This window comes from Drosophila navojoa, chromosome X, assembly GCF_054131105.1.
Source record: "Drosophila navojoa isolate 15081-1374.11 chromosome X, UAZ_NAV_1.0, whole genome shotgun sequence".
Classification (NCBI taxonomy): Eukaryota; Metazoa; Arthropoda; class Insecta; order Diptera; family Drosophilidae; genus Drosophila; species Drosophila navojoa.
The window spans coordinates 11,457,483-11,469,632 of NC_142895.1; the positions used below are offsets into that span (position 1 = coordinate 11,457,483).

The following is a 12,150-nucleotide window of genomic DNA, read 5'->3' on the forward strand; positions in this document are numbered from 1 at the left end:
TTTTGCCTGTCTGTCTGACTATCCGTTCCTCTGTCAATCTGTCCGTCCGACTGTTCGATCAGTCCGTCTATCGATTTACTCATTCTGACGCTAGTCCATTGAAGTGTTCAGGTTTTCTCGGCTCCTCCAATAGGATATATAGAATCACAAGCCACGCCCCGCTGCGCCAAAATCGAATCTTCCTCAAGCCCCTCGGCGCACCCAGAGGCCAAAGCGAATCAGTTCACTTGATAAACATTATTATCGGACGATCTCAAGTGGGAAATAGCTCGCGTAGACTAGATTAGGCGAGTAACTATTGTGGGAGATATTGAATGAGCAAATGGGCAGGAAATAGAAACCAAGGATCAGTTGGGGGGAGTGCGCGATGGGCGGGGCAGTCGAAGGTGTGATTATGAGTGCTTAACTGTGTATGTGCATGGGATGCGATAAGCAGGTGTCAAAGAATGGGCTACACTGTCCAACACGATCGAGCGAGTCAAGCCAAATGATAAATTATAGTCTTTAATCGTAGAAAATTGCCGCACATAAATAACAAAACGCATTATCATTGAACGTACTATTAGCAATCACAGTGACAAGCGACACACACACACACACACACACACAAACACACAGACACACCTACACCCCCATATATTTATATACATATGTATATTTGCAACTAGTGTATTTTTAGCCGTGCGTTAAGTGAACAATTATGCCAAAGCTCCCTCTATCTCTCACCCTCTCTCACCCTCTCTCTCTCTCTCTCTCTCGCTCTCTCTTGTCACCAACACAAGTGCAGGCAGATTGATAAATGGGCTTTGTCTTTGGCTCGAGATTAGCATTCGCCAGGGAACAGTCGAACTGTCCGCTCCGTCCGATCGGCTCGAGCCGTCGACTCGCCGTCTGCAGTGCTGCCTGCTCATGACTCAGCTGAAGGTCATTACATGTGGGCGCAGGGGCGTGGCATGCCACTATCTAGCGAATGTGTTTGCCACATGTCCAAGCACACATTCCAGCAAGTCAGCTTGGCTTTAGATAAATGTAGACATTTTGTTCTTTTCTTCTAGAAAATAATTAAAAAAAAAAATATATATATATATTTATAAGTTATGTACATTTGTATATATATATATATATATATTAAATTTAATAAAAAAGTGCTTAATTATCATTAAATAAATTAAACATAATCAATTAGGCTTTAAAGGCTGATTAAATGTTTTTATTATTATTATTTATTTATTAGATAATATAAAAAATATAAATCTAAAAATTATTAAACGTGCTAGCTACGAGGGATAAATGTTTTTGTTTTATGCCATAATTATATATAAATAAATAGGTTTTAGATGAAAAATTAATTTATACATGTATTAATATTTTGTAACAAAAAAAATAAATAAATAAATAAATAAAAATAAATTTAAAAAAATGTATATAAATATTTTTAAAAGTATACATTTTGAACACATAAAAAAATAAAAATAAAATGAAAAATTATGTATATTTAAAAATATATATATGATGCCTTATCAATTAAGCAAAGCAAACGAAAAAAAAAATAAAATAAAAATAAATAAAAAATAAATAAAATAAAATAAAATAAAAAATAAATTACAGAATTATATTTAAAAAAAATTTATCCCTAACAATTAATTTAAGCAATTAAAAATATAATACTATATATAAATAATAGACCAAATTATAAATTTAATATAAATATCTATTTAGCAATTAATTGCACCAACTACAAATGAATACAAAAATATAATAAAATATAAATAATACACAAAATTATATATTGAATATAAATTTTCTATTTTACCAATGGATTAAACCAACTACAAGTTAAGTGAGCAATAATTAATCCTGCGAGCTTCATATAAAGTCAAGGATTAGCCTTCCGATCATATCATATATGTACATACAGAACAGCAGGGCAAATAGACGAACATATAGATGAGAAAGTAGAATTTATACATATGTAATATAGCTGTTCAATCAACTAACTTAGCATATCATCTAAAGTTTGCTTGACAGTTAAGCTGTTATATTATGATTTCAATATAAGGAGAGTTCAGTCTCGTACTGAAAGAGTCTGGCAATAAGTTATTTAGGTTATGTTTACATCCCAGATACGCACTTTGATTATGCATAATGTACTAAATGCATATATTTAACGCAAGCTGCAATAATATGCAACACACACACACACACACACACACACACACACCTGCACATATGTATGTATATTTGTAATGGCAACAAGTTCAGGTGCATGACGCGGCATTAGCTGAGGCATTGCAACATTTGTCGCAGCAAATGGGATGTGACGGCCATGTTGATTGGGCGGCAGGTGGCAGGCGGGATGGGTCGCAGCTGATATGCAGGCTGCAAGCTATTTGCTGCTGGCTTTTTGTTGTTTGTTGTTTGACAGAAACGAATGCGCATTTCGCGCACTTTGGCCGTCAATCATTGGCATTATTAATAATAATAATAATATTATTATTATTTATTATTATCGCGGCATTCTATCAGTCAGTCAATCAAGGTGCGGCCGCTGCGCAAGTGTTGGCCGTTGGCTAAGGTCAGCATTGGCCAGCGTTGCGTATGAGTAATGCTGGTCGGCAATCGCAAAACGCAAATTGATCTTGCGCCACTGTGCGGCCACAACGCCCACGACAACCATAGCATATACTATTAGCTAAACAAAGCAAAAAACTGCAATATGAATTCAATTCAAAACTCAAATTCAAATCGATTTGGCCGCAGGTCAAAGCTAAGTAAAGCTGCCGCCGCCATTTTGTTTCCAAGGCGCGGGCTCTATCTCTATCTCTGTCTCTGTCTCCGGCTCTGGCTTGGCTGACGCATAGAGGAATATGCGCGGCTTAAAAAAGATTTAGTATCTAGAAACGCTTTAATATTGCACATGACTAATTGGCAATCAATCAAGTTTCGCTGCTTCTTTCGGCCATTACTAAGCGAATGCAGCAAAGCCCGAGAGCAAAACAGAAAAAAAAACCTAAAACAAAACACAAATTCACAACACGAGATATACGAAAATAACATTAAAAAATCAAGTATTTACATAACGGAGCATTGTTGATTAGTCATGTTGTTGCGGTTGATGTTTGTGCATATATGATTGATTTCGCTTTTAGTATTTTTATTTTCTATTTTAGCTTTATTCACAATCTATTTTTGTAATTTACGCAATTTGTAATTTTTCTAAATTCAAATTAAATGCACGTCCAAATAAGTTGCCAGACTTTGAAAAGCAGCAACATGCGGATTGCAAGAAAATTCAATCAAAACTTTTCATAGCCATCGTTGAGATAATGAGAAATAAATTTTCGATGAGCAATGCCCTAAAAAATTAGGATAGAATTAAACGATAGGAACTTTTCTTTGAATTTATGCAGCTTAGTTTTTGATTTCAAATAAGTGCGCAATCATAAGGCTGCCAGACTGTCAGAAACAGAAATGTGCAACATGCACTGCCTTTCAAGTTGGCGCAAAACTGCGCTCAGACGATATAAAGCACATGCAATGTTGCCTATTAAACAGAATGCTCAAAAGCTTCATGCAAATATAAAAAAAATTAATATACTTACGTGTATTGAGCGGTAAAAATTTTGAAATTTCAAATAAATGAGCTGCCAGACTGTCAGAAGTAGCAGCGCTCGTGTCATGCAGCCAACTTCAAGTGAGCACAAAACTGCGCGCAGCCAACATAAGGCGAACGCAAAATTGCTCCTCGCCAAACAACGCCTACAAATTTGGCGCCACAAGATTCGTTGCGGATGATTAAATTAAATTAAATTTGTGCTGCCAGCTGTGATCATGTATTCGCCGCGCAAGTCGCTGTCGACGCCAGCAGCGCATGAGTTTGGATTTCCCTACACTCCGTACGAGATACAAGAGCAGCTGATGCAGCAACTGTTCCAGGTGCTGGAGCACAAGCAAATCGGAATTTTCGAAAGTCCTACAGGTACTGGAAAGTCGCTGACGCTCACCTGTGGCGCCCTCACCTGGCTGCGACAACATGAGCAGCTGGTGCGTACCGAGCTGCTGCAGCGCATCGATGAAGTGCAGACGCAACTGAAGCAGCTGCAAATGGAGAGTGCCCAGGCGGAGGATTGGATAACAGCGCAAAGCAACACGCGAACGCAGCGCCTGGAGCTGGAACAGCTGCATCGGCTGCGCGAGCTGCTACAGCAAAAGGAGCAAGAACTGGAGCAGATCAAGCATCGCAAGAAGCAGCAAAAGGAGCAACATAGACCGGCCAGACGAGCAAGCGACCTGAAGGAAACTCCCGTTGAGGAGCAGGAGGAGCTCAACTCGGATGAAGAGCTGGATAACGTAGAGAGTGTGTCAGATGAGCAGCCAGCAGAGCTGCAATCGGAACGTTTCCGGGATGTGCAAATCTTCTTCTGCAGCCGCACGCACTCTCAGCTCTCGCAGATCGTGGCTGAACTGCGCAAGACACCGCATGGACAAAGCGTGCGCTGCATTGCGCTCGGCTCACGGCAGCAGCTGTGCATCAATGCGCAGGTGCGCAAGCTGTCCAACATTGGCCTCATCAACGAACGCTGCCTGGACATGGCGCAGTCCAAGATCAGCGCCAATGCCGTCTCCAAATCCCGCCAGACGCTCAGCCGTTGCGCCTACAAGAGCTCCGCCCAGCTGCAACGGCTCAGCGATGCGGCGCTTTGCGAGCCGCTCGACATCGAGGAGCTCGTCGCGGAGGGCTCCACCCATGGCGGCTGTCCCTACTATGCCACGCGTGCCGCCCAGTCGCAGGCCCAGCTGCTGCTGCTGCCGTATCCAATGCTGCTGCAGCGCAGCGCACGCCAGCAGCTGGGCCTCGATCTGCGCGGCGCCATCATCATTGTGGACGAGGCGCACAACCTGCTGGACACCATTGCCCAGCTGCATAGCAGCGAGCTGAGCCTGGCCCAGCTCCAGCTGGCCAAGCAGCAGCTGTCTGGGTACAAGCAGCGCTACGCCCGGCGCCTGAGCAGCGCCAATCTGTTGCGGATCAATCAGCTGCTGTATGTCGTGCGCCGGCTGCTGCAGCTGCTCGAGGCAGGCGGAGAGCCGCGCATGCTGCGCACCTACGAGCTGAGCGCCGAGGGCGACTTCTTCAACATTGACCTGCATGAGCTGCTGGAGTTCTGTGCGCGCACGCGCCTTGCCCAGAAGATGCAGAGCTTTGGCCGGCAGCAGCAGCGCGAGCCGCAGCCCAGCGAGAACCGGCCGCCGCCCACGCAGCAGCTGCTCCAGCGCCTGGCCGCCCAGCACGAGCAGCACTGCCAGACGCTGGGCAAAGGCAAGCGCAAGGCGGCCGATGAGAAAGCGGATGACAAAGCGAAGCAGCCGCCACAGTCACAGCCCGCAGCTCAGACGCCAGCTATGCCCTCGCCCTTTCGACCACTGCTCGCATTCCTGGAGACGCTCACCAGCAATGCCGCCGACGGCCGTGTGCTGCTCAATCCGGAGACTGCCACACTCAAGTATTTGCTACTCAATCCTGCCGAGCACTTTGCAGACATTGTCAAGGAGGCGCGCGCTGTGAGTAACTGATCTCCAATTTATATCATTTCATTTTTCATTTGTCATTTGCCTTGCAGCTCATCATAGCGGGCGGCACCATGCGACCCACCCAGGAGCTGACGGAGCAGCTCTTTGCCCATTGCCCAGAGCGTGTGGTTGAGCGCTTCTATGATCATGTCGTGCCAGCGGATGCTGTGCTCCCATTCATCCTGCCCACTGGACCAACGGGCGCCAGGCTCTGTTTCAGCTATGCCGAACGCAGCAGCCCAGCCATGGTATGGATTGGACATGGAAATAGATATAGATATAGATATAGATATAGATATAGATATAGATATAGATATAGATATAGATATAGATATAGATATAGATATAGATATAGATATAGATATAGATATAGATATAGATATAGATATAGATATAGATATAGATATAGATATAATATAGATATAGATATAGATATAGATAGATATAGATATAGATATAGATATAGATATAGATATAGATATAGATATAGATATAGATATAGATATAGATATAGATATAGATATAGATATAGATATAGACATAGATATAGATATAGATATTGCAATAGGCTTATATATAGGTATAGGAATAGATACAGATATAAATATATTTAGATATAGAAATAGGTATAGAGGTATAGATATATATAGTCGAAATCCCTAGAAATGTTTTCTTAACTAGAATAACTTTATTCGCGGTTAGTTTCTACTCCAGATTGATAAGGATAGAGCTTTAGAGCTAAGCTTGATGAATGAGACATGAACTATAACGAATCACAAAACCTTGCCAAAGCACATGCAATATATCATCTATCATATATTATAAACTACATAGACTACAATCTAAGAGAGTACAATATCTAGTCATAAATATGATATACCATATGTACTAACCCTCCTGTATGTAGAAGCTCTCTAATCTCTAATGTTTCTCTCTCTGCAGCTGAAGGAGCTGAGCATGGTGCTGCAGAACCTTTGCGGCGTGCTGCCAGCGGGCGTGGTTTGCTTCTTGCCCTCGTACGCCTACCTGGACACGGTCTACGGGCATCTGGAGCAGAGCGGCGCATTGCAGAGGATTGGCCAGCGCAAGCGCATCTTCCGTGAAACGGCTGGCGGAGCTGGCGTGGAGCAGTTGCTGCAGCAATATGCGAATGCCATTGATCAGACAGCGGGCGGAGCGCTGCTGCTGAGCGTGGTGGGCGGGAAGCTATCGGAGGGCCTCAACTTTGCCGATCAGCTGGGCCGCGGCGTCATTGTCGTCGGCCTGCCGTACCCAAATCGTACGTCACCCGAACTCAAGGAGCGCATGCGACACCTGGACGAGACGCTGGGCAACGGTGCCGGCAACGAATACTACGAGAATCTCTGCATGAAGGCGGTCAACCAGTGCATCGGTCGCTCGGTGCGTCACATACGCGACTACGCCTGTGTCTATCTGCTGGACGAGCGCTACGGCAGCGAGCGCATCCAACAGAAGCTGCCGGCATGGATTGCCCGTCACATCCACGTGGCCAGCGAGGGCTTCGGTGCGGTGCAAGCGAGAACGGCGCGTTTCTTCAAGGCCAAGAGTTAAGATCTCTATAGAGATTCCCTCTCATCTGTTCTGGAGAGATCTAACGGAAGGAACAAATGTGAATGCTAGCATGGCTAGAGAATCTGTAGAGATTATAAGGCATACACTCTTAGGGAGAGATAGATAGGAATCGAAGTTTGTTGGAGCCTCTTTGTGGGCTTGGGATGCTAAGGGAAACTGCCGACTTCTGGATGAGATTGGGTGTAAGCACAGTAGCATAGTATTTTAAAAGCTTAGGATTGTAAGTAGTTCGAACTAGAATAGAATTCAAAATATAATCTATGTTCCATGTCAATGCAAAGTTCTAGCTAGGCTAAGATCTAAATATAAAGCTTCATGTATATATAAGTTAACATAGTCTAGGATAACTCCTATAGAGGTAGCTAAAAGAAGATTAAGTTAGTCAAGTTCCAAGAGCATTGTTAGGGATACACTCGAAAGATCAAAAACTGTAAGAGAATTGCGCATCTTTAACTATAATAAAACAAATTCCAAGAATTAACATACTAAAGTTATATAAACTCAATATTTATATATAAGTAAAAAAAACACACAGCTGTATATACAATATTTTTGTTAATTTGTAGGGAATTGTGGAGACTCTTTTAGGCCCAATCTTCTACTGAGCGCGAGTATTGAGCGAACAGCAGATTGTAGGTTGGGAAGCTGCAGCACTGCATATCTGTGCGCTTCCAGTTGGACAGGGTGGAATATTCGATCTCTAGCTCCTTCATTGTATCGTAGGCCAGCGAGGACTTGTTGGCAAAGATGGTAACGATGAATTTGCCCGGCTTGAAGGTGCGAATGACCTGGTTGATCAGACGCGTGTAGTTGTTGAGGGCCACGTTGCTCTCAAAGCTGACGTAAGAGAATTTCTCCTCGGGTGTTATATGTATGGTCATGTATTCGCCCTGCTCGTTAATGCCGTTCATCGAGTAGCCACACGGATCGAATAGAAAGTCATCAATCACCATGTCAGGGAGGATCTGGTCGATGCCAGAGTGCTGGGTCGACTCGGCACCGGTGGCGAAACGATCCTTGTTGAAGGCCAACATGACATCCTTGTCGAGATTCTGCATAAGTATCTCAATGGTCTGGTCTGGATCAGTGTTCAGATGGTCTTCTTGCTCGGCAGCAAGCAGCAGATCAGGCAGGGCTTTGACTACAACTGGCTTGCTGAATGTATAGAGATACCAGCATTCGAGATTGATTGAGCCGAGACAATAGGAGCGGCCCTCGGGAAAGATGCTGTCCAAATAGGTGACCTCCTCGTAGAACCCTTTGTGGGGACTAATCTGCACCTCGGGACGGGTGAAGTTCTTGCGCGAATAGAATACATCGGTGATGACAGTGTATCCCTGCTGCTTGGCCAAGTCGAGCAGCTGCTCAAGGCACCTCAAAGGTGTGGTGGTGCCACAGGTCTTCAATATCCAGCGGCGCTTCGAGACAAACATGCTGCTCTCGCTGAGCAGAAAGGCATCAATTAAATCATTCTTCTTAAAGCTGATTATCTCGCATTTAACGTGGCGCAGCAGCTCTTCCCATGCGGGGCGTGTGATGTTGCGTAAGTCGCCATTCTGTTCTGGACGTTCCTCAAACCAAATCTCCAATAGCTTCTCAACACCTTCGAAATAGTGCGATGGGTTGGCAACGTCCAGCATTCCCTCCTCCATTGGATAAAAGAACTTCAAAACAACTGCGTTTTAGAGATGAACAAGATAAGCACCGACGAATAGTGCAGCACGACACAACTATCGATGTGTCTATCGATTAAAAGAATGGCCGAATAAAAAAAAAAATACGTTATCGTGCAACGTGAAAAGCACAAAAAACGCAACTTTATTTAATTTTGATTTTGCTTTTAATTTTTAGCAACACGGTGCATTAAATACTAACACAAACTAGTGGATATTTTTTTATTGTACAATCGAAATATGCTACCCAAATAGCAGCGAAATATATTTATTTATTGTAATTTATTATTTTTTTTTTCCGTAAACTAGATGTGTATATCTCGGGCGTAGAAAACCGATTGAACTGAATAAATAATATAGGTGTATAGCATTCCAAAGTTTGCAATGCGAAGCCTACTATGATTTCAATATTCAGCTTGTATATTTTATTATATTTTTTGTGCACGAGATGTATACTTTGAGAACCAAAAAGGGACTGAAATAGTTAATTGAATGAATAATATAAGTATGTTAAATTACAAACTTTCAAATACGAAGTCTACTATGATTTCAATATTATGTATTGCGCGGGCAGAATCGAAACTTGTATATTTTATATTTTTCAGATAGCTTATTCACAAATTCAGTATTTTTGTTGTGGTATTTCTGCGCAATACTTGATGGAGAATATAGTCAAATATATATGGTAATTCAAAATTCATGCGTAAATTCGACATTTCATTTGCAAATTTCGTATTTAAACAATGCTCTTTCTTGTTATTATCTCCCATATGCATGCATGGAGGAACCAATGAAATTTCGTAATAATATATATATCACAAAAGACAAGTCATACCCGTGGGCCACATAATTTGGAAGAGTATCTCATCTTCGTCGTGAACATTACAGTGATTTTTGGCCTGCTTGCAACCACTTTGGGTATTTCTACGTCAGTCGCGCACGGTCACACTGGCATTGATGTGTGTGTTGTTAGTCGCCGTCTCTACAAAACCATTTGTTTAACAGTGCGTATTTTAAATTAAACTGAACATGTGAAGCTAAACTAAACGTGAAATTAGTAACTATACACGAAATAGCGTTGCTTATGCATTAAGTACGTAATTCGGCGGAACTGAATAAAAAAGTGTAGTTCATAAATAATGCAGCTAATGTGTTTGTCACTTGCCATATACACATATACTGTCTATGTGTGTGCGTGTGAGCCTGCGTGAGGATGTGTGCGTGTATGTGTCTGTTGGTTGTTTGAAAAGTGCATTCTGTTCGTTATAAATAGCTGCAATAGCTTGCAATTCGAAACGCTTTACAGTTGATAGAGCCCCATCCGCAGCCAAGTTCAAGTCCAGTTTCCTAATTTTGGTTGCATTTCGAATCTCCGAATATTTCTCTCCTCCACTATCTCTACCTCTCCCTCTCGCGCGATGTCTCTATTTACTTTTCACATGTGCGCTGGGCTGATAAGCTGAGCTGGAACTGGTGGCTCCCCTGTTTGCTTATTATATCTAGTAAGTTTTCCCACTCTGTTTGCCTGCGCCTTCGTATTTGATTCATGGGCGAGATATGCCACGATATGCCGATCGCCAACAACAACAGAAATATGTATACATACATATATTAGTAATAATTTTACGTCAATATACTTGCCGGGCGATAAAAACGGCTGTCGCCAGCTTAAGAATATATATATATATTTTTTTTTAATATTCATTCAGGCATGCATTTGTACATATGTATGTGTGTGTATTTTTTTATTGTCGCGTAAAAGGTTGCTCAGATTACATGCACACAGACACACATACATATTTGCCCCTGTGTATGTGTGTGTGTGATGGCTCTGCCTGGCCAGAAACTTGGATACGTTCCGTTTGTCACCGGAGCGGAGCTGCAGTCAGCGAAACTAGCAAAGCGGTTATTCTCGTTAGTTGTTGTTATTGTTGTGGAAAACTTGTTTTTATCGCTGACTATGATAAAAGTGGCACACATATTATACATTTTTAATATACATAACAGAAATAACAAAAAAATTTGAAAACTCAGCAGTCGAAAGCCATCTTTTCGCTTGCAGTTGCATTTAAATATATACAAACATATTTAGTTTTTGACAGTTATCGTTATCGATATGAATCATGCGCCGACTTGTTTACGTTCCTCAGCTACAATTTGAATTCCAGCAGCAGCAGCAGCAGCAGCCGCCTCTTCTACCCAGCTCAGCCCACCCGCCCCCACTGGGTGGCACTGCAAATGCCCTTCGCTGACAAGAGTTACAGTTACTGTTAACTGTTAACTGTGACCCGCTAACAGTTAGCTAACTTAGTTATTATATTAATTGCACTAGTCGTCTCTGTATCTCTTTCTGTAGCTGCATCAATTCGGGTCTAATAAGAATCGGGTGTATTTGATGGCATTTGATGCCTGCCGCAGGGCATTCGGGCTTCGGTGTGCGCTGCACGGCGCGGCGCCTGTTTCGTTCGTTCATTTTCTCGCTTCTTGCTTCTTGCTGCTTGCGGCTGCCTTTGCAGGCAGCCAAAAACGTTGCGCAGGTTTTTCGATTCATTCGCATTTGGACCGCTGGCGCGGCAACAACGCTACTTGCGAAACGAAACGAAACGGTAAATGAAACAACGCCCCGTGGCCGTGTTTAACGTGCGTCGGCAAAACTAAAAAAGAACAAAAAAAAAAAAACAACTGAAAATACATAAAACATAATTAGTTTACAGCGCGTGCAGTGCAACAACAACAACAACAGCAATAATAATAATAATAATAATCGTTATTATGGCAATAATAATAATCGCTACGACAATCAAATTAATTGTGCATATTTTTTTATATAAACAATAAATCTCAATAAATTGCAGCTGATAAGCAGCCTTTGCTTTTTGTGTGTGTGTGTGTGTGGTTTTTTTTTTATCGAATTGTGAGCAAAATTATTTTTTCTGCAAAGTTTGTCCTGTTTTTTTTTTTGACGTTGTTGGAGTGCGAGTGAGACAGCAAGCGGCGAATGCGGCAATTGAAATCAAAACAAAAATTGTTGTGCTTGGCAATTTAGCAAAGTGCCGTTAGCAAGGCTGCATATATGCCGTTATATGGCGACAGTTTGTGTGCAGAATTTATGCCCTTTTTTTGTATGTTTCTATTTTTTTCCTTTTTGTGTGTTTTTTTTTTGGGTGTGTGAAAAGTGAAAGTGAAAATTTAGCGCAGGCAACGCGCACACATACACACGCACGTGCACACACACACACTCACACGTGCACTCACACACAGACGCAGAGCGAGGCTCGCACGCTGTGGCACAGGACATGGAAACAGACGAAAT

The 12,150-nt window shown here is 42.4% G+C and overlaps 2 protein-coding genes across 2 annotated transcripts; one reads left to right on the forward strand and one right to left on the reverse strand.

Annotated features, from left to right (window-relative positions):
* The first annotated feature begins 3,694 nt into the window (after positions 1-3,694).
* On the forward strand, positions 3,695-8,922 carry LOC115564828 (ATP-dependent DNA helicase DDX11). The gene is made up of 3 exons (XM_089263661.1): positions 3,695-5,562; positions 5,622-5,819; positions 6,514-8,922. The coding sequence occupies exons 1-3, from the start codon at positions 3,832-3,834 to the stop codon at positions 7,141-7,143; spliced, it is 2,559 nt and encodes an 852-aa protein (XP_089119787.1). The 5' UTR covers positions 3,695-3,831; the 3' UTR covers positions 7,144-8,922.
* SamDC (S-adenosylmethionine decarboxylase) lies at positions 7,642-8,816 on the reverse strand. Its single transcript, XM_030390135.2, has one exon. The coding sequence runs from the start codon at positions 8,814-8,816 to the stop codon at positions 7,749-7,751; it is 1,068 nt and encodes a 355-aa protein (XP_030245995.1). The 3' UTR covers positions 7,642-7,748.
* Positions 8,923-12,150: the final 3,228 nt, after the last annotated feature.